Below are 17,926 nucleotides of genomic sequence, written 5' to 3'. Positions count from 1 at the left end.
TAGGGGTTAATCCATCCATCATCCATCCATTCAGCAGGGAAATTCTTCATGGATGCCCAAATGCAGTAGAGCTTAACCCTCATCTCTGACTGACTGCATGACCCTCTCTTCCTAAACACACACACACACAAACACACAGAGAGAGAGAGAGAGAGAGAGAGAGAGAGAGAACGGATGTACTACTTTCATCACCTTTCAGCACTGGTGAGCGTCCCTGTCGATACGGAGGAGGGAGTCACCGGTTGATAGATGGGAGTGAAAGAGGGAATGATGGGAGAAAGGAGGGGGGCAGAGCATCACAAACCTTAGCTAGACAGGCTGGAAGCTCTTTGGAGCAACAGACTGCAGCGCGGAGGCGAAGAAGAAGACATAAGTGGTGAGAAGAAACCAACTGCTCTTCTCTCTTCATCCCTCCCTTAGCATCACGCTGCTCTCCTCCCTCACCTCCTCCTCCTCCCCTTTCTCCCACTTGCCGCGGGGATCCCCTAACTTTGAGGATTTTCCCTCTTTCCCTCCTCCTCCTCCTCCTCCTCGCGCACACTGCGCTTGCTTTGCTCTGACGACTATAAAAACAGAGACTGAGCTGCACCGGATGATACCCGGAGGACTGTGGAGATGCGGCCATCGATCCCTCCGTCCTCAGACACCAGAGACTCGCAGGCTTTATGATACCTTCGTGCGTGCGCGGACGCACTCATTCGCGTGCGTGGGTCTGTGTGGCGCACAGATGGAGCTGTGCGCTCCGATTGTGAGTGAAATCACTGCAGACCGAGTGGCTGGCGAACACCTGCTGCTGCTGCAGTGATGGGAAGATGACGAAATCCACGCGGAAAGTCAAATCCCAGGACGACACGTGACGTTTTTATCTTCAAGAAGGTTTTACATAAGGGCACTAAAGTGTTGTTGAGTCCAGGATGCATTGTGTTTGGATTCTTATTCTGCTCCCATTCCTGCTCAGCGCACAGCTGACTCCAGAGTTCCCATCAGTAGTCTCGGTGGATACAGCCAACAGCACCGACTCTTTAATAAACAGCACAGGAACTTTAGAAATCTCCAGCAGCTCCACAGAGCCTTCACTTGCAGCTACACCTACAGAGGCACCCACAGAGGAGGAGGATGACTGGTCACCAGCAGAGACCTTCCTGTACACTGGGGACCCCTCCACGCTGGAAGTGGCCCGCTGTTCACGGGCGTATAGCTCCCCTGGCCAGAACGGGCCCCTGCCTTTCAGCTTCAGTGCCCCCCTTAGGCCAGCTCTGGATGCATTGGCCAATACTGCCAACTTCCTCAACATGATCTTTCAGGCGAGTGACCTGCGGGAGAGCACGGTTCAAGAGGATATGGAGTGGTACCATGCCCTGGTTCGTGCACTTCTGGAGGCTGATGTGCTCATTCATCGGGCCCTGCTCACCTTTGACGCTGACCCCAGTGCTCCAGTCCCACAACTGGTGCTTCGTGCTGCCCGCAACCCTACAGCTAAGGTCCAGACCATCATCCTCCAGGACTTGTCCAAGGCATGGGAGAGCCTGCACCCGCCTGCCCCAGCCCCAGATGACAGCTGGTTTAGAAGGTTTAAATTCCCTGAGCCCAACCAGCCGATGGCCACCCTGTCTAAACGGGTGCTCCTCAATGACCTCGACACCTTGGACACACCCAAGTGGGGGCAGGGAGACAGCTATGTGACCAATCGCAGTGGGGTACGCTGGGCCAGTGCCCCCTTTCTGGACTGTAAAGATGGACGCTTTGTGCCTGGATGGATGCTCACTTTGTCCACCTCCTTCTATGGTCTCAAGCCTGACCTGACACCAGAGTTCAGGTTAGGGTCTGTGCACCGCACACATTACACCAACAATAACATGAGAGCAATTAGAACGTATTTTTGTACGTTAATTGTTCCATTCAAAATGGCTGGAGAGAATGAAAAGAGATGTCACATTTCAGACCATGTCCTTTGTATTGATGACAGGTTTTTATTAGTTGCCAAAAAGCTAATCACACAAAGCTAACCAAAAATCTAAACATGCATCATTTGCACTGTGATCAATAATGTTTTACAATAAACCGGGCTGTGGGGCTGATACACACGCTTATAAATGCCACTAAAAGTTTGCAAATGGAAGTCAAGGGATTGACTGTGGGTATAATATTAGTCCAGATGCTCACTGGAGGCTAAGGGTTGTTGCTCTTGTGTATGTGAACGTTTTGAGTCTGACATTAAACTACTTGGTTAGATTTAGGTAATCCTTTTACAATACTTAGTGCATTTATTGTTTTCCACTTTTTTTGTGGCTACCATGCTGTCAAGTCTGACATGTGTTGCAAAATGTGTTTAAATTAGTATAAAATCTGACATTTGAAGGGGAATCCTCTCACAGGCCGTGTAAAAGATGGAGATGCCAGAAAGGAAGGGGATTATCTTAATGAACTTGATGACATTTAGAGCTGTGGTGTTTGTTACCCTGACACACTTACGTGACCCTCCCCCCTTGTCTCTGTGTGTGTGTATGTTCTGGGTTAGAGGTGTGGTCCGTGTGGATGTCAACATTCAGGACATTGACTTGGACCAGTGTACAACAGGAGTGGGCTGGTTTGCTGATACTCATCAGTGCAATCGCACCACCATGGAGGTAAATGCCGTGAGGACAATGTTTCTGTATTTTTGTCTTTCAATGGCCAGACATTGTGTCATTTAACGCCAACTAGCAATTAGTCTCTGTGGGTGGTTGAATGTTCATCCATACATTTTGTTCATCAGTGATTGCTGTTGTCTGGTGAAGACATGAAATATTGTCAGATTAGTATAATAATAATAATAATAAGCTGATGAACCCCTTCACTTTAGTAAAATATCTCAGCATCACAGGATGGATTGCTTTACAATGATTGAATGGCTGGATGAGCTGTAATGAATGTTTATTTATCTTCAATCTCAAAACTAGAGCAGCAAATGCAAGCTGGAATAAATACAAGCCAGCTGAACAGCATCATCACTCCTGTTTGTCATAAACAGGATAAATTGGCATTCCTCATCTGGGACAAAAGTTAAATCATCCAATAATACCTGCATACTAACTGTCCATGGTGTGCTATGGTAATGTAATCTGACACGGCAGATGGTTTTATTATTATTATTGAATGGATGAGATAGAGACCAGAAAACTTTAACCAATCAGATTAACACATTGCAGAAGATGAAGATGATGAAGCCAGTAAGGATCTTTTCAAGCTAGCAAGTTGTTAATGAAATATGATATGATAAAATATATAAACTGATATCAGCACAATTATGATAGAGAAGACCTTATGAAAGAACATGTGCTTTTCCAACACGTTCTCCTGTTCTCCTCTCCATAAAACAGATACAACACATGGTATCCCTCGACATACAACATCATGTTACATTCATATTAATGGGACATATGATCATATGATCATGACACAGATACAGTCACAAAAGATGGAGTACAGAGACAAGCTGGGGATGTGAGGGTACAGGTAGCACAGCGGTTCATGTTTAAGTTTTTAACTGAAAATGTGACACTCAGTAAAGCTGGCCGTGTCTACACATGTGCTGACTTTGGAGTGAGACCACTCTGTGCTGCTGAACTAACTACAGCCAAACCTTAGACCGTTTCCACTTTCTAAACAGTAGACAAGCTCTTTAAATTGTTTACCTCCTGGTTCTGACTTTTAGTTACATCACACAAGTACACTCTAAACTGTTTACGACCTCTCAAAATGATTTTAAGCCCTGTCTGTCTGTCTGTGCTCATTACTTCATTTTTGCCTTTTATCCTTTCACCCGTTCACACTTCCACTCTTCTGTCTGCTCCCCCATCCTCTCCCAGCTTCAGTTTCCCTTTTCTCTGCCAGCCTGTCTATTCAGACCCAACCTACCTCTCATCTCATCCATCTATTTAAAGATGGCTGTGCTGGGTGGCGGGCTGTGGGATGATCTGATGGATTATGGCGATAATCCAGGCCGCTGACATACTTCCCCTTTATGCACCACACTCACCGAGGTCTGAAACACAAGAGAAGAACATTCCCAAAAATCCCCAAATCCACATGGCCCCCTTTGTCCAGTCCTGTCTTACCTGGCTTAGAGAGGATTTAAATCTTGTGGCTGAGCAGTGTTGGTTCACCCATTTCTTCAGTTCATTTCCATCCTGTTTCTTAACAGTTTATGTCTCTTAAATCTTCATAATCCCAGCACAAATCTCACTGTATCCCATGTCTTATGACTTGTAGACTTAATCTTGACCATGCAAAGCCATTTTGTTGTATGTGCTGTCAAAATTGAATGACATTCACAGTGGTCTTTGCCACATGCACACCTTTCAATCAACCTTCCAGATGTCTGCAAATATATGGTTCGAAAGAATTGAAACACTGACTATAATTAGCATAATTAAAGGAGGAATCATCCAGCTAAAACAATGAGAGGTTTAACACTGTTAGTGGAGCAGTGGAACACATATCCAAACATGTTAAGCGTCATGTTATTGTAGCAGAGACGGTTGGTGGTTGGTTGGTGTGGAAGTTCAACAGTAGCTGACATTAGCTAACCAGAAGTGACAGCTTTGACACAAACTACCAAGCTAAATATGATACATGTCAGGTCATGTTTGTATTACTACTGGGTATAGTGATAGATTTCGAGCTTTTTCATTGCCATATGCAATGGTATGTAGCAACCACTGTTTAAACCAGCATGATGAGGACGGTATGGATTTTATTGCAGACTGTTGACTGGTGGTACCAACAAGTTCGACACAACTCCTTCTTTGTGTGTTTTATTTCCTAGACCAGATGTACAGGCATTAGGGCATGTGATCATCCTGACTGCTGACAGCAGAAAGTACTGCTGACCTGTAGCACTGCTGCAAAACGCTAACAGCCAATTGAGTTGGTACAGTGAGTCAACAGCAAGACTCCAAAAGTAGCAATGAAAAATCAGAGCTTAATAAATATTGGATTTTTGCACAGACACCACATAAGTTTGTTGTTGTGGTGCAACCAGTGATTCACACTTGAAACAGCATTGCTGTTTAAGATGTTAATCTGTTAATCAGATTCAGCACTATATTTAATAATGCTACATACACTGCTCAAAAAGATAAAAAGAACACTTAAACAACACAGTGTAGCTCCAAGTCAGTCACACTTGTGTGAAATCAGCCTGTCCAGTTAGGAAGCAGATTGTGAATCAGTTTCAGCTGCTGTTGTGCAAATGGAACAGACAACAGGTGGAAATGAGAGGCAGTTATCAAGACAGCCCTATAAAGGAGATGTTCTGCAGCTGCTGACCACAGACCATTTCTCTGCTCTCATCCTTTCTGCCTGATGTTTGATCACTTTTGCATTTTGTCAGTGCTCTCAGCCCTAGAGGTAGCATGAGGCGGTGTCTACAACCCACAGAAGCTGCTCAGGTTGTGCAGCTCATCCAGGATAGCACATCAATGAGAGCTGTGGCAAGAAGGTTTGCTGTGTCTGCACAGTGTCCAGAGCATGGAGGAGATACCAGGAGACAGGCCAGTACACCAGGAGACATGGAGGGGCCGTAGAAGAGGAACAACCCAGCAGCAGGACCTTTACCTCCTCCTTTGTGCAAGGAGGAGCAGGAGGAGCACTGCCAGAGCCCTGCAACATGACCTCCAGCAGGCCACTAATATGCATGTTTCTGCTCAAACTGTCAGAAACAGACTCCATGAGGGTGGTATGAGAGCCTGACGTCCACAAGTGGGGCTTCTGCTTACAGTCCATCACCACACAGCCCACCATGTGCTAGCCAGAGGTACCCTGACTGCCATTAGGTACCGGGATGAGATCCTCAGACCCATTGTGAGACTATATGCTGGTGCAGTGGGCCCTGGGTTCCTTCTGATGCATGGCAATGCTAGGCCTCATGTGGCTGAAGTGTGTCAGCAGTTCCTGCATGATGAAGGCATTGATGCTATGGACTAGCCTGCCTGTTCCCCAGACCTGAATCCAATCCAGCACATCTGGGACATCATGTCTCGTTCCATCCACCAACACCACGCTGCACCACAGGCTGTCCAGGAGTTGACTGATGCTTTAATCCAGGTCTGGGAGGAGATCCCTCAGGAGAGCATCCGCCGCCTCATCAGGAGCATGCCCAGGTGTTGTAGGGAGGTCATACAGGCACATGGAGGCCACACACACTACTGAGCCTCATTCTGACTTGTCTTGAGGAATTTCCATGTTGGATCAGCCTGTAATGTGATTTTCCACTTTTATTTTGAGTATGGTTCCAAACCCAGACCTCCATGGGTTAATAATTTTCATTTACATTGATCATTTCAGTTCATTCATTGAGCTGTAGGATGTGTTATTTGAGTGTTCCCTTTATTTGTATGAGCACTGTGCTGTAGTGGGTCAAGTGTAAAGCTACTACTAAAAACATTATTGCAAACAACAGGCTGGGAGGCATCCGTGGAGCTGTACAGCTTTAGTGACCAGCTTGATGACCCACAGTTTCAACTTAAATATGACAGATGAGTGAATCCAGTGACTTTCTACTACTATCTGTTGAACTGAGATGTGACCATGAAGGGAATTAAGTTGTGTATAATCCATATCGCATTAATGTTCCTCCACTACCATTAGATCTTTGAGCATCGAAGGGGGTTGTGAGTTTGTATATACATATGTGAGCCTGCCTGTGTGTGTGTGTGTGTATGTGTGCTGGGGAACAGGATTTCTCTAGAAAAGGATAATACTCTCAGTGGAGGCATTATGTATCCATTTAGCTTTTAACTTAGATTAACACACAACACACAGAGCATCCAAGCGTGTGTGTGTGTGTGTGTGTGTGTATTTGTCTCTCTGTCCCGACTGGCTAAATTGAAGGCAGTGTTAGAGGGAAATGGAGTGAGAGAGTAATGTGACCCTGTTTTTAACCTTTATTCATTCAGGTGCTGTTAGCTTCACTGCACAGACTAAACCGCCTCACAGTTCAGCATCATTTCAACCTGGGACACATTTACTGTCTGTGTTTGGCTAAAAAAGAGTTTGTTTAGTTGTCATGTAGTCCTTCATTCTGTTTCTTCTATTTATTTAGATGTTTGCAGAGAATCTATCTATATATCTTTAGGCTAAATTCTCAAATATATATATATATTGCCTCTGTCCTGTAGTGCTGCTTTGATTGATTTTGTGGTTCCAGAATTTTGGAGATCAGCTGTACAGATTGCTGTCATGACTCCAATATAATGGAAGCACTTGGTACATTGCCAAAAAAGTCAATAACAATGTCTCTTTCAAGACATTATGAGATTATAAGATTTATCACCATACAAAATACAGTCTCTTGCTGAGGATGTCCAAAGAAAAAAAGGAATATAAAGTGATTATATACTAAGATCACTACGTCAATTAACAGATGACACGCCACAGCTTCAGATGTCAACATTTTCCAAACCAGCAGCGTCTAAATGCAGGTTGGAAGAAGTTGATGTTAGCACCACTGAAAAACTGAGCACTGTGTGTGTTTTGCAGTGCATGCCAGTTCCAGGCCGGGGGTTTCGACTGGGTCAGTATTGCTGCCGCTGCAAAGAGGGATACTACAACCCAGAGGTACCCCCTCAGGACCCAGGTAAGTTCACTAACATCTGTCCACAGCAGGATAAGTGACTGAGAGAGGCTGTCCAGAGGTGACCACCTCTGACATACTTATCTGTTCTATGAACAACAGCGAGTCACGCTGTTATTCTCTTGCTGCAGTAAATACTTACGGTAAAATATATTCATTACATTGGGAAAATTACGCCAGCTGCCTGATCTTATAAAGTAATGAGAGATATGCTAACACAGTTTGTTTTATATCTGGTAGCACTCTTGTCAGGCTGTGCAGGTCGTCTTCTGCCGTCTTCATGTGTCTTTGTGTAGGTTGTGTCAGATGCATGTGTCTTTGTTGCAGATGGAGGCCCTGCAAATGGGAGTGAAGGCAGCAATACATGTTTCCCGAACATGCCCATCTGTCTGCCATGCTGGCCGGGCTGTAAGAGCTGTCAGGACGGCACCCCGTGCTGGGTGCAGGAGGATTGGCTTCTCAGGGCCGGGGTGCTGGCCATCCAGGGGGTCTTCATGCTCCTCATCTTTGTCAGCATGCTGGTGGCCTACCGGCATCGGAGGAATCGGGTGAGTCAGGTCTTTTGGCTCAGTGGGGCAGCCATATGGATGGAGGGAGGGCCAGCAGTGGAGCCTTTCTCAGCACTGAGCAATGAAGCACTATGTTAATAAATACGCTGTTTAGTTAGGAAAAACGTCCATAAGATCTTTAAAGTTTAATGGTTATTGTGAAAATACAATCTCTAATCCGATAGTAAGGTGTGACTGTGGCCCTCCATGTGTGGCAGATATGTAATATAATAATATCTGTGTATTCTGGCTCTAGGTGTGTAAATGTACTGCTATAGTGGGTGGCTGTTTCTCATAATTGTTTCTCTACTCTCAGAGGATCCGAGCATCTGGCCTCCTGCTGCTGGAGATGATCTTGTTCGGCTCTCTGCTCCTCTACTTCCCGGTGAGTTTCTGACTGAGCTGGCTGACTGAGGGTTTCGCAGATTAGAGCTCTTTACAGATCACTGCGCAGCACCGCGCCCCAGATTATCATAATGGGCGATTTGTGGGTGGGTGAATGGGGTGAGGGTGTATGTGTGTGTAATGGGGTGGGTTGGTACCTAGTAGTGTTTCATAATGTCCTTCTGTTCCGGTCATAGATTATCAATCAGTCTTTAGATTCATTTTACCAATTAAGGAGCTGTCATTGTAAATCGGAAAGTGTCAGTCAATGTGAAGTTCCTACAGAGTGATTCTGTGTGCGGAGCTGGTACTGAAATGCACATTGTTTAAAAAATGTATTTAATATGATATAATGGGAACATGCTAATATGTTAGCAACTGTCCATGGAACTATTGTATAATACAGCATTCAGCATTAAACATAAAAAAGTGTAACAAAAGTTCATCAGACAAAATGGAGCCAATTTTATAAGCAAACTTAATTTAAGTTTATTGGGTGAAGGTCGGGGTTTTGCTTGGGTAAATTCAAAGGTGAGGTGCAGCCCACATAGCTGACTGTAGTTCTGAAAGTCAGCGCTCACTCTCTCATCTCACTGGGGTTTCTCTGAGGTGAGGTTTCCATTTCATCTACAGACCACCTGCTGGAGGCCATGTTGTTGACAGACAGATTTTATATGGTGTTTTTTATTAGATAACATTTGTTTGCTTAAAGAAAAAAAGAGATATTTAAGTTAAAGAAATCAGTGATTGTGTGAGGGTTATCTTTTTAGCTGTTTCAGTATATCATCATCTTAGGTGTGCCTTTACAAAGTACAAAGCTACCCGGCCTACAGCATATTAAGAATAGAGGTTGTGGTGTCTCACAGCAAGTGAGAGGATCCCTCAGATTCTTCTGGTTCTGTTTATGTACTGTGTAAACAAAAGTGACATAAAATATTTGACAGGTAATTTAGACTGTGATCCAAACAGATGTTTATGGTGCTGTCACCTCCTTCATGCTCTGAGCAAACAGTTTCTTTAGCAAGTTATTGATGAAGCTCCAGTTGGAGCAGATTAAAAACATGGAAAGAAAAATATGCAAAGAACATGAATTAATGAATCTGAATTAACCTTATAATAATAATATATAATTAAATAAATATATAATTTCATTAACATTAAATTAAACATGAAATCTGTTAAAGTTTTTATTAGTATTTAGTTTTTATAAATATTACCAGATTCATTGTAACATCCAAAAGCAGCAGCTAGTATTTTCTACTCTATAATCTAGGCCAAGCCCTGCTGCAGTGGGTGGGGGAAAAAACCCTCACAAAGCCAGGATGCAGCACCTATAAGTATTTATGAGGCAAATTGTTGATATTTTGCTATCTTGTTAGTGTACTACCATGCTATCGTTAGCTGATTGGCTCTAAATGCAGTAGAGGCTGACTCTAAAAGCAGTAAACACAACACCAGATCAGAGATTGACCCTTAAAGCTCTTCCCATGAATGAACAGATCTAAAAAAAACTTTTGACTCAGCACTGGGTCTTTGACGGTGTCACTGATTTTTGGCTCTGCTCACACACTGTAATTTCCCTGTTGTAGGACAAATAAAGGTTTTCTTAATCTTAATCTGTTGATTTAGATCAACCAGTCAGATTATACCTACCTGCATAACAGCTGCATCTACATCTGAGACCCCAGTCTGTCTTTAAGTGGAGGCTATTTCTGATTAACCCTGACATCCTCTGGATGTATACTGCACATCGTCACTGATTCTATATGTGTTCACTCTGAGCAGTTTACCTTTGATGAGTGGTTTGAGCACAATGATGTTTATTTGCATTCACATTTTAAAGCTTTGGCTGATGCTCTTATCCAGAGTGACAGACTCTGACTGTCACAGCTTTAATTCCTGGATTACAGTCATCCCCTCTGCTGTCACACACTGGACAGAGGCAAACACATCTTGAAGGACTGAAAACAATAAAAATGCCTTTTAAACAGGCAAGTTTGTCTGTTAATGCAGATGTGTTATTAGGTCTGTTCTCATACAGTGCCACTGGTGGCTGAGTTAGTGGTAAGAGCAGCAGTAGCACTAATACCCACAAGTAATATAGTAGGTAGCACTAGCAGTTTCTAAATGCACTATGAACCACTAGAAATGGAGCAGTGGCAGTGAAAAGAGCAGCAAGAGAGTTAATTTAGCTCTGTTTAATGTATTTTATTTAGAATGCAGATAAAGTAATTTGAGGAAATTTAGATATCATATTGTCACATAGAATGAACGTGCATCGACTCTATATGTTACTGGAGGATAGGTAGATAGATGATGTAGTTTTCATTTTGGTATGTGCATCTCTGTCCGTCTAAGCAGGTCTTCATCATGTACTTCAGGCCGAGCACCTTCAGGTGCATTCTGCTCCGCTGGGTCAGAATGCTCGGCTTCTCCATCGTCTATGGCATAGTCACCCTGAAGATGTACAGGTAGGTTAGCACTATCTATGTTTGATACTGAAGCAGATGGAGTACATAATAAGTACAAATGGCTGTTTAAACTGATGAATGAGATGGTGTAATAGGGAAAACTAAAATGAATAATAAATTAATAAAATAATAATTTCTTACAATGATTTAACATTTCTTTTCTGAAACTGATATGTTTGGTCTTTGTTGCAGAAATGTGAAGTTGAATTCAACACAATACTATCTGCCTGTTATTTCAGCACACTCAAACAAGTAGTACAGTCACTCTGCAAGCTGCAAAACATGCACTAGAAAAAATATGGAGTTGAAAAAATGGACTGAATGAATAGGTGCTGAGTGAATAAACAAAATATTGTCCAGTTTGTGAACATTTCTATGGTCTATGGTGTGTGTGTTTGTTTTTCACCTTTCACACAGCCCCAGGTGTCCTGTACTTTAACACATTTATGTGACAGGGTTTTTTTTGTATTCTAATAAATCCATTGCTCATTGGAGTATGGCTAACATTGACTTTGAGCACTGAGAGCAGGCTTAGCTCAACGCGCATTGACTAATGACCTTTAGGGTAGAGATCAAGAATAAGATCGCTGGCTGTTTGTAGAAATGCAGTCACATACAGACCGACTCTTGCCTCTGCACAGGGTATTAAAGGTGTTCCTGTCACGCACGGCTCAGAGAGTGCCCTACATGTCCAGCCTCCACTTACTGAGGATTCTGGGAGTGATGCTGATGACGGTCAGCTGGTTCCTATGTGCATGGACGGTAGGAGTCCTGCAGAACCGTGACAGGAACATTCCTGTGTTTGTCACAACCACAACTTCAGACGGACAGGGCTTTAACCTGTGTTACCTGGACCGCTGGGACTACATGATGGCTGTGGGTGAGTGGCGGCAGACTTATATGTGAAGAGGAACACAGTATATTTATTTACTTTTTGCCAACCTTAGCTCTGTAATAGCAAATGTATATGCATCAAAATATAAAGTAGAAAAGGGGAAAGAGCAACACCTCCATGCATTGGACAAAAATGACCAAATTGGTTGGATTAAAGGCAAAGTTAAAATGAGGTAAAATTTAGCTTAAAAATGTATGTATCCTTGAACCATTTCCTCCATCTTTCCTTCTTGCAGCTGAGCTCCTGTTCTTGTGCTGGGGCAGCTCCCTCTGGACTGCTGTAAGGCCCGTCCCCTCTGCCTTCCACGAACCTCGCTACATGGGCATTGCTATCCACAATGAGCTGCTTCTCTCCTCCATGTTCCACCTGTTTCGGTAAACAACAAGCAAGACCAAATACTGAACAATGCAGGACAGAAAGATGGACACAGCACAGACATGGGATCATTTTGTGTGTGTTTTTCTCTCCATAAGGTTCACTTTCCCTTCTCTACATCCTGATTGGATGCTGTTGCTCTCCTTCACGCACACCCATGTCACCATCACCGTGACACTCGCCCTGCTCCTCATCCCCAAGGTATTGAGCAGTTTTATTTTATAGTGCCAAAGTAAAACACACTGTTAGGACAGAAAAGGGTATTTATCCAGTGGTATTAAGTGACATTATTCTTCTTCCTTGTCAGGAACAAAAATGTTTAGATTCTATAGCAAAAGAACATTGTGCAATATTAGGGCACAATCAAGTGTTTTGACAAAGTTAAAGGTCAAACCAAGGATTTTGTGATGATGAAAGTGTTATCTTTTTTCTTTTAGGATTACTTTGTCAAGGTGGAGGATGATTTTATACATTTTATTTTTGCATCTGGACAATAGTATCTCAAGGAAAGACATTACAGCAACAAAGCATGTTTGCCAATTGATTGTAACAAAAACAAATTTAAGTTCCTTTGATATCATGAATCTTCATGTATTTCTGTGTTTATATATAAATTGTACTTACTCTTACACATGTGTGTGCCCCAGTTCCTCTATGTGTCTAAGCCTATTAGAGAGGAGATAGCAGCAGAAGTGTATGAAGACGAAGTGGACTTGCGGCGCTCAGGCTCATACCTCAACAGCAGTTTTCGCTCTGCTTGGAGTGAGCACAGTGTGGACCCGGATGACTTTCGGGTAAACTCTCTTGTACCCTCTGAACGATGTTATCACTTTACACTTGGACATAATTTACTTAATGTAGAAGAAATTCCAAAGGTCACAGTTAAACAAGAAAAATAAATTTCCCTTAATTTAATTTGCACGTAGACTCAAATAAACTGATCTTAAAAGTATTATAATTTAAATAATAAATTAACAAAAAATATAATTTGTGCTAAATGAATGTATGACCTTTCTCCACCTTTTACCCATTTCATATCCTAAACTGTGTTCTTCTGAAATGAAAACGTCTTTTTTTCCTTTCCTCTGACGTGTTACTCTCCTTGTCTTTTCCTCTCCATTTCAACCATCTCCTCAATCCCATTATCAATTTCCTCTTTACTTCATATGCACCAGGATGAACTGAAGAAGTTATATGCCCAGTTAGAAGTCCACAAGACAAAAAAGATGACTGCAAACAACCCTCATCTGCCAAAGAAGCGAAGTTCTCGGTGTACACTCGGGAGATCCATCATTAGGCGCATTGCTGAGATCCCAGAAACCATGAGCCGGCAGTGCAGCCGTGAGGACAAAGATGGGTCCTTCCGTAGTTGCAGAAGTGTAAATTATTCTGACTCCTTTAGGAGGTCCCCAGACACTGTCAGTATCAGTTACAGAAGTTCAATGAGATCACCATCGCCCTCACCATCCATACGCAAGTCCCATAGCGATCATCACTATGTCAGGGACTCGTCCTTGCGTGAGTCCCGTGCTGTGAAGAGATCCTCCCAGCGTTCGGAGACAGATTCCTTGGATATTCCACCAGGAGTCTGTAAGTCAGCCAGTGCCCAAAATCTAACGATTGATACGAATCTCCTGCATCCTGACCACACCAGGCTTCATAAATCTTGGAGCCTGACCTCGACTACTACCCATTCTATGGAGAACATACCAAAGGTTCAGAGAGCAAGCACAGTCCGGTCAAGGCAGAGCCTTTCCATAGGCGAGCAGACCAGAAGTGCTCTCCAGTCAGAGTCATTTGACAAAGCTGAAGTCTGTCCTTGGGAGGTGGAGCAAGAACAATCAGGTGACAAAAATCAGAAACATGTCACATATGCAAACTCTCAAGATGGTGAAGAAAAGAGGCCACAATCCCCTCTGGCACTTGTCTGTCCCTGGGATCATATACCAGCAATAGAAAAGAATGCTTCAGTAGACAAAGGAATGCACATCGAAACTCATCCCCCCAAACTGCAGGTTTCGATGTCTGCAAGTGCACCAGGCACTCCAAGACCAATTATCACGAAGGATCAGCGTGTCTTCTCCTTCCGCACATCTACCAGTAAGTGGCTATCTGTGAAATCATTTATGGGATCGGTGGATGCAGGTAGCAAGTCCAGCCAGGATGGAAATTTAAATAGAGAAGATTCAGTTTCACAAAAAAGCCAGGAAAGTGCTTCTACCACACCACGGTCAGGAACATCTAGTAGACGCCCTAGCATAGAAAAAAGGTCACTGCAAAAAAGGAGTTTGACAACTGCAGATGTAAAACCATACCTTGTGAAACAAAATGCAGTCAGACTCTCTTCTGTAGATTCCTCTGAAAGAAGCCCACGAAGGCTAGTGATAGTAAAATCTGCTGTCCACCCTTGGGATGTGGATGACATGCAAAAAGATGTCACCTATGAAAATATGTTTTTATCAAGGCAGAACAGCAAACGGAGTAGTATCAGTTCTTGGGAGACCGCCAGCAGCTGCAGAACTCCTTCAACTCACAGAAGAGGCAGTAATCGGATCACACCAGCTCGCAATGTTTCTCATGCTGATATGTGTCCATGGGATGGAACTGGTACTTTCCAACAAGGAGAGGGACCAAAGAAGCAGCAGAGCATTAAGGCAGATGTCTGCCCTTGGGAATCACAGGTTTCTGAACGATCTAATGTATGTCCTTGGGAGACCGAGGAACAAGGGAATGTAAAAAGACAAGGAAGTGGTCGTGGTGATGTGTGTCCCTTGGAATCACGTGATCTTTCTGTTTCACACACTACATTGTCCAGAGACCCACAGACACAACAGTCTTTGAAACACGTAGCAGAGGTATGTCCCTGGGAAACTGCAGGAACTCCCCAGACTTCAGTAAAACAAGACAGTGAATATGTTAATGTGTGTCCTTGGGAGGTTCAGGATAAGCCTGAAGTTGTATATGAAAACCTAAATCCTTTAGAGAACAAGGGAACTCTGGCAGTGCCCCTTCGACAAGAAGTTATGAAATCTGCAATTTATCCTGGTGCATCAAAGGAAATGTTAAGTAATGAGCAACAATCCCTAGTAATACCCCATGCTGCAAATTGGGGTAAACAAGTTGCAAAGACAGCAGAAAGCTGTCCGTGGGAGTTTCCTGAACCCCCCAAAATCATGGAAGAGATTTGCCCATGGGAAGAAGGTACCACAGAGCCTACAAATACAAGTTCAACTTCCCAATTGACAATCAAGGTAGATATTTGTCCCTGGGAAAGTGGACATCAAGATAAATCAGAAGAAGATACAGTAAGAGTTGACTCAACTTTGAAAACTGATTTTGTACAATCCGATGAGAAAGACAGCACAAGAGTAAATGTTTGTCCCTGGGAAACTGAGCTACCTGAAGAACCTGCAGCTGCCAAAGTGATTCCACTAGGAGCAAAAAGACCAGGAGATGTTTGCCCATGGGAAATCGAGGAATCTGAATCAGGACAGCCAGGGATCACCAAAACATCAGATACTCATGTAAGGCAAGACACAGCAAAGGCAAATGTTTGTCCTTGGGAGACAGGTGAAGCAGAGAATGTCAAACCTGAAATATCAAAAGCATCAGAGAAGCTACAAAGACAGGCCACTTTCGGCGAAAATATCTGTCCCTGGGAAACAGAAGCTCCAAAAGTTCTGAAAAAACAAGACAGCACTCGGGCAGATGTTTGTCCATGGGAGACAGATGAACCAAAAATACTTACAAAACAAGACAGTGCACGGGCAGATGTTTGTCCATGGGAGACAGAAGAACCAAAAGTTCTGAAAAAACAAGACAGTGCACGGGCAGATGTTTGTCCATGGGAGACAGAAGAACCAAAAGTTCTGAAAAAACAAGACAGCACTCATGCAGATGTTTGTCCATGGGAGACAGATGAACCAAAAATACTTACAAAACAAGACAGTGCACGGGCAGATGTTTGTCCATGGGAGAGTGAAGAAACAGGAGTTGTCAAAAAGCAAGACAGCATTGGAGCAGACAGAGACAAAGATAAAGTTGACATGCCCAACAGTGACAGAGATGAGGTCACAGAGAACCAGAGGCCATTCAGTGAAGAAGAGACTCCAGCAGAGATGAGCACAGAAGAAACAGATGAGTCCACAGCAAACTTAGCCCTAAGCCGGCGTGACGCTTTGTGCCCCTGGGACATGGTAAGGTCTGGCTCATTCACAGACAATGCCTCAGATGTTTTTACATGGGAGCCTGAAAATATTCCAGAGGAAGACGAAGAGGATGATGCAGAGTGTGCTGCTGAGGCTCTTGTATTTCCACCTGATTTGTGACCTCAAGACAGGTAGCAAAGACTTTTGTCCTCTCCGATTAAATCAAGGGGAATGTGAACTCTATAAAACCTTTCTGGTGGTATCCTATTGAAGGTCAAGTGGAACTCTTTTTAACTTCTTCTCCAGCAAATAAGTGGAGAGCAGGCTAAAAATGTTTAATGAAAGACAAAACTTAGGGCTGTTTTTCATGTCTGCCTATCCAGTTGGGCCATGCCCAAGAAGCCATTAGCAGAGACTTGACGGGTTGGATGCTACAGGTTTATTTTTTACTGAAGCACATAGAGCTGACATATTATTGTCCCTTGTTTATCCAGCAATGAAATTGTTTTCTTCTTGCTTCTACTCCCCATCTTAGATTAAAATGTTTGTGTTTGTATGTTTCAAGTGACAACTCAGATTTGCCACATACAGTTCAAGTTCCATGGCTGTGGTGAACAGTAATCTCAAGCACAAATACAGCACATAAATTCCATAGAACTCTAATCGTAAATAACAGATTAATTCTTTTTTTTGTTTTTTTAAATACATGTGTCAAGTGTCAGGCAGGCCTGTCAGAACTACAGGAGTTATACTTCAAAAGGATTGATTGCTTTGGTGACGATTGCTGATGCCAGTTACAGTCTGATCTGGTCATAACAGAGACAATAATTTAAACATTCAGAAAATGACAAAAACTTGCATAAATCACCATAAACCTACACAGTTTAATCCTTACAGTGGAGAAACACTGGTGAAATCCATTCTCTAAGTATTTATAACATTAAGCCAGTTTTCTGTGTGAACTGAACACCTTTTTCACTAAGATGACATTAACATTTGAGGCACTGAAAATTTCAAAACAAATATTTACTGATTGCAAAGAACAATTCAGTTAAATACTAAAGATTTCAAAATTGGGTTTCTGTTGATTAGGTTGACAGAGGTCTAGTTTTTGTCAACTAAACATTTTCAGCAAAGATTCATCATGCCATTCCTACATATACTGACTGCAATAGTAATGTGACTGACAACAGTAATACCGTACTTGATGAAGGATCTTTGTTCATGAAACCATCACTATACAGAGATTTTTATCATCAACATCTTGTGCCTCTTTTCTTGAGTGGGCCCTACATTACAGTGTATAAGATGTGAATATCGTGTATTTGGAAGTATTACTACCAAGCTTACAGTATCAACAGTTTCATGTATTGATGTATTTAGGTCACATGTTTAAGCCAGCAGCCATTGTGAGTTCAGCTGTGGTGATCATTACAAACACTGCTGTGTTGTTCAGTGTAACAGCTACAGGTTTCTTTCATTCAGTAAAT

General features: G+C 43.0%; 1 protein-coding gene across 1 annotated transcript; it reads left to right on the top strand.

Annotated features, from left to right (window-relative positions):
- The first annotated feature begins 914 nt into the window (after positions 1–914).
- Positions 915–16,616, top strand: gpr179 (G protein-coupled receptor 179). The gene is made up of 11 exons (XM_028410036.1): positions 915–1,816; positions 2,519–2,627; positions 7,522–7,618; positions 7,943–8,163; positions 8,480–8,548; positions 10,909–11,018; positions 11,660–11,898; positions 12,149–12,287; positions 12,387–12,489; positions 12,936–13,082; positions 13,464–16,616. Exons 1-11 carry the CDS (start codon positions 915–917, stop codon positions 16,614–16,616), a joined length of 5,289 nt encoding a protein of 1,762 aa, XP_028265837.1.
- The last annotated feature ends 1,310 nt before the right edge of the window (positions 16,617–17,926 follow it).

The sequence above is a fragment of the Parambassis ranga genome, chromosome 1, assembly GCF_900634625.1.
Source record: "Parambassis ranga chromosome 1, fParRan2.1, whole genome shotgun sequence".
Taxonomy (NCBI): domain Eukaryota; kingdom Metazoa; phylum Chordata; class Actinopteri; family Ambassidae; genus Parambassis; species Parambassis ranga.
The sequence above is the reverse complement of the archived record's forward strand: the minus strand, read 5'-3'. Positions and strand labels throughout refer to the sequence as shown.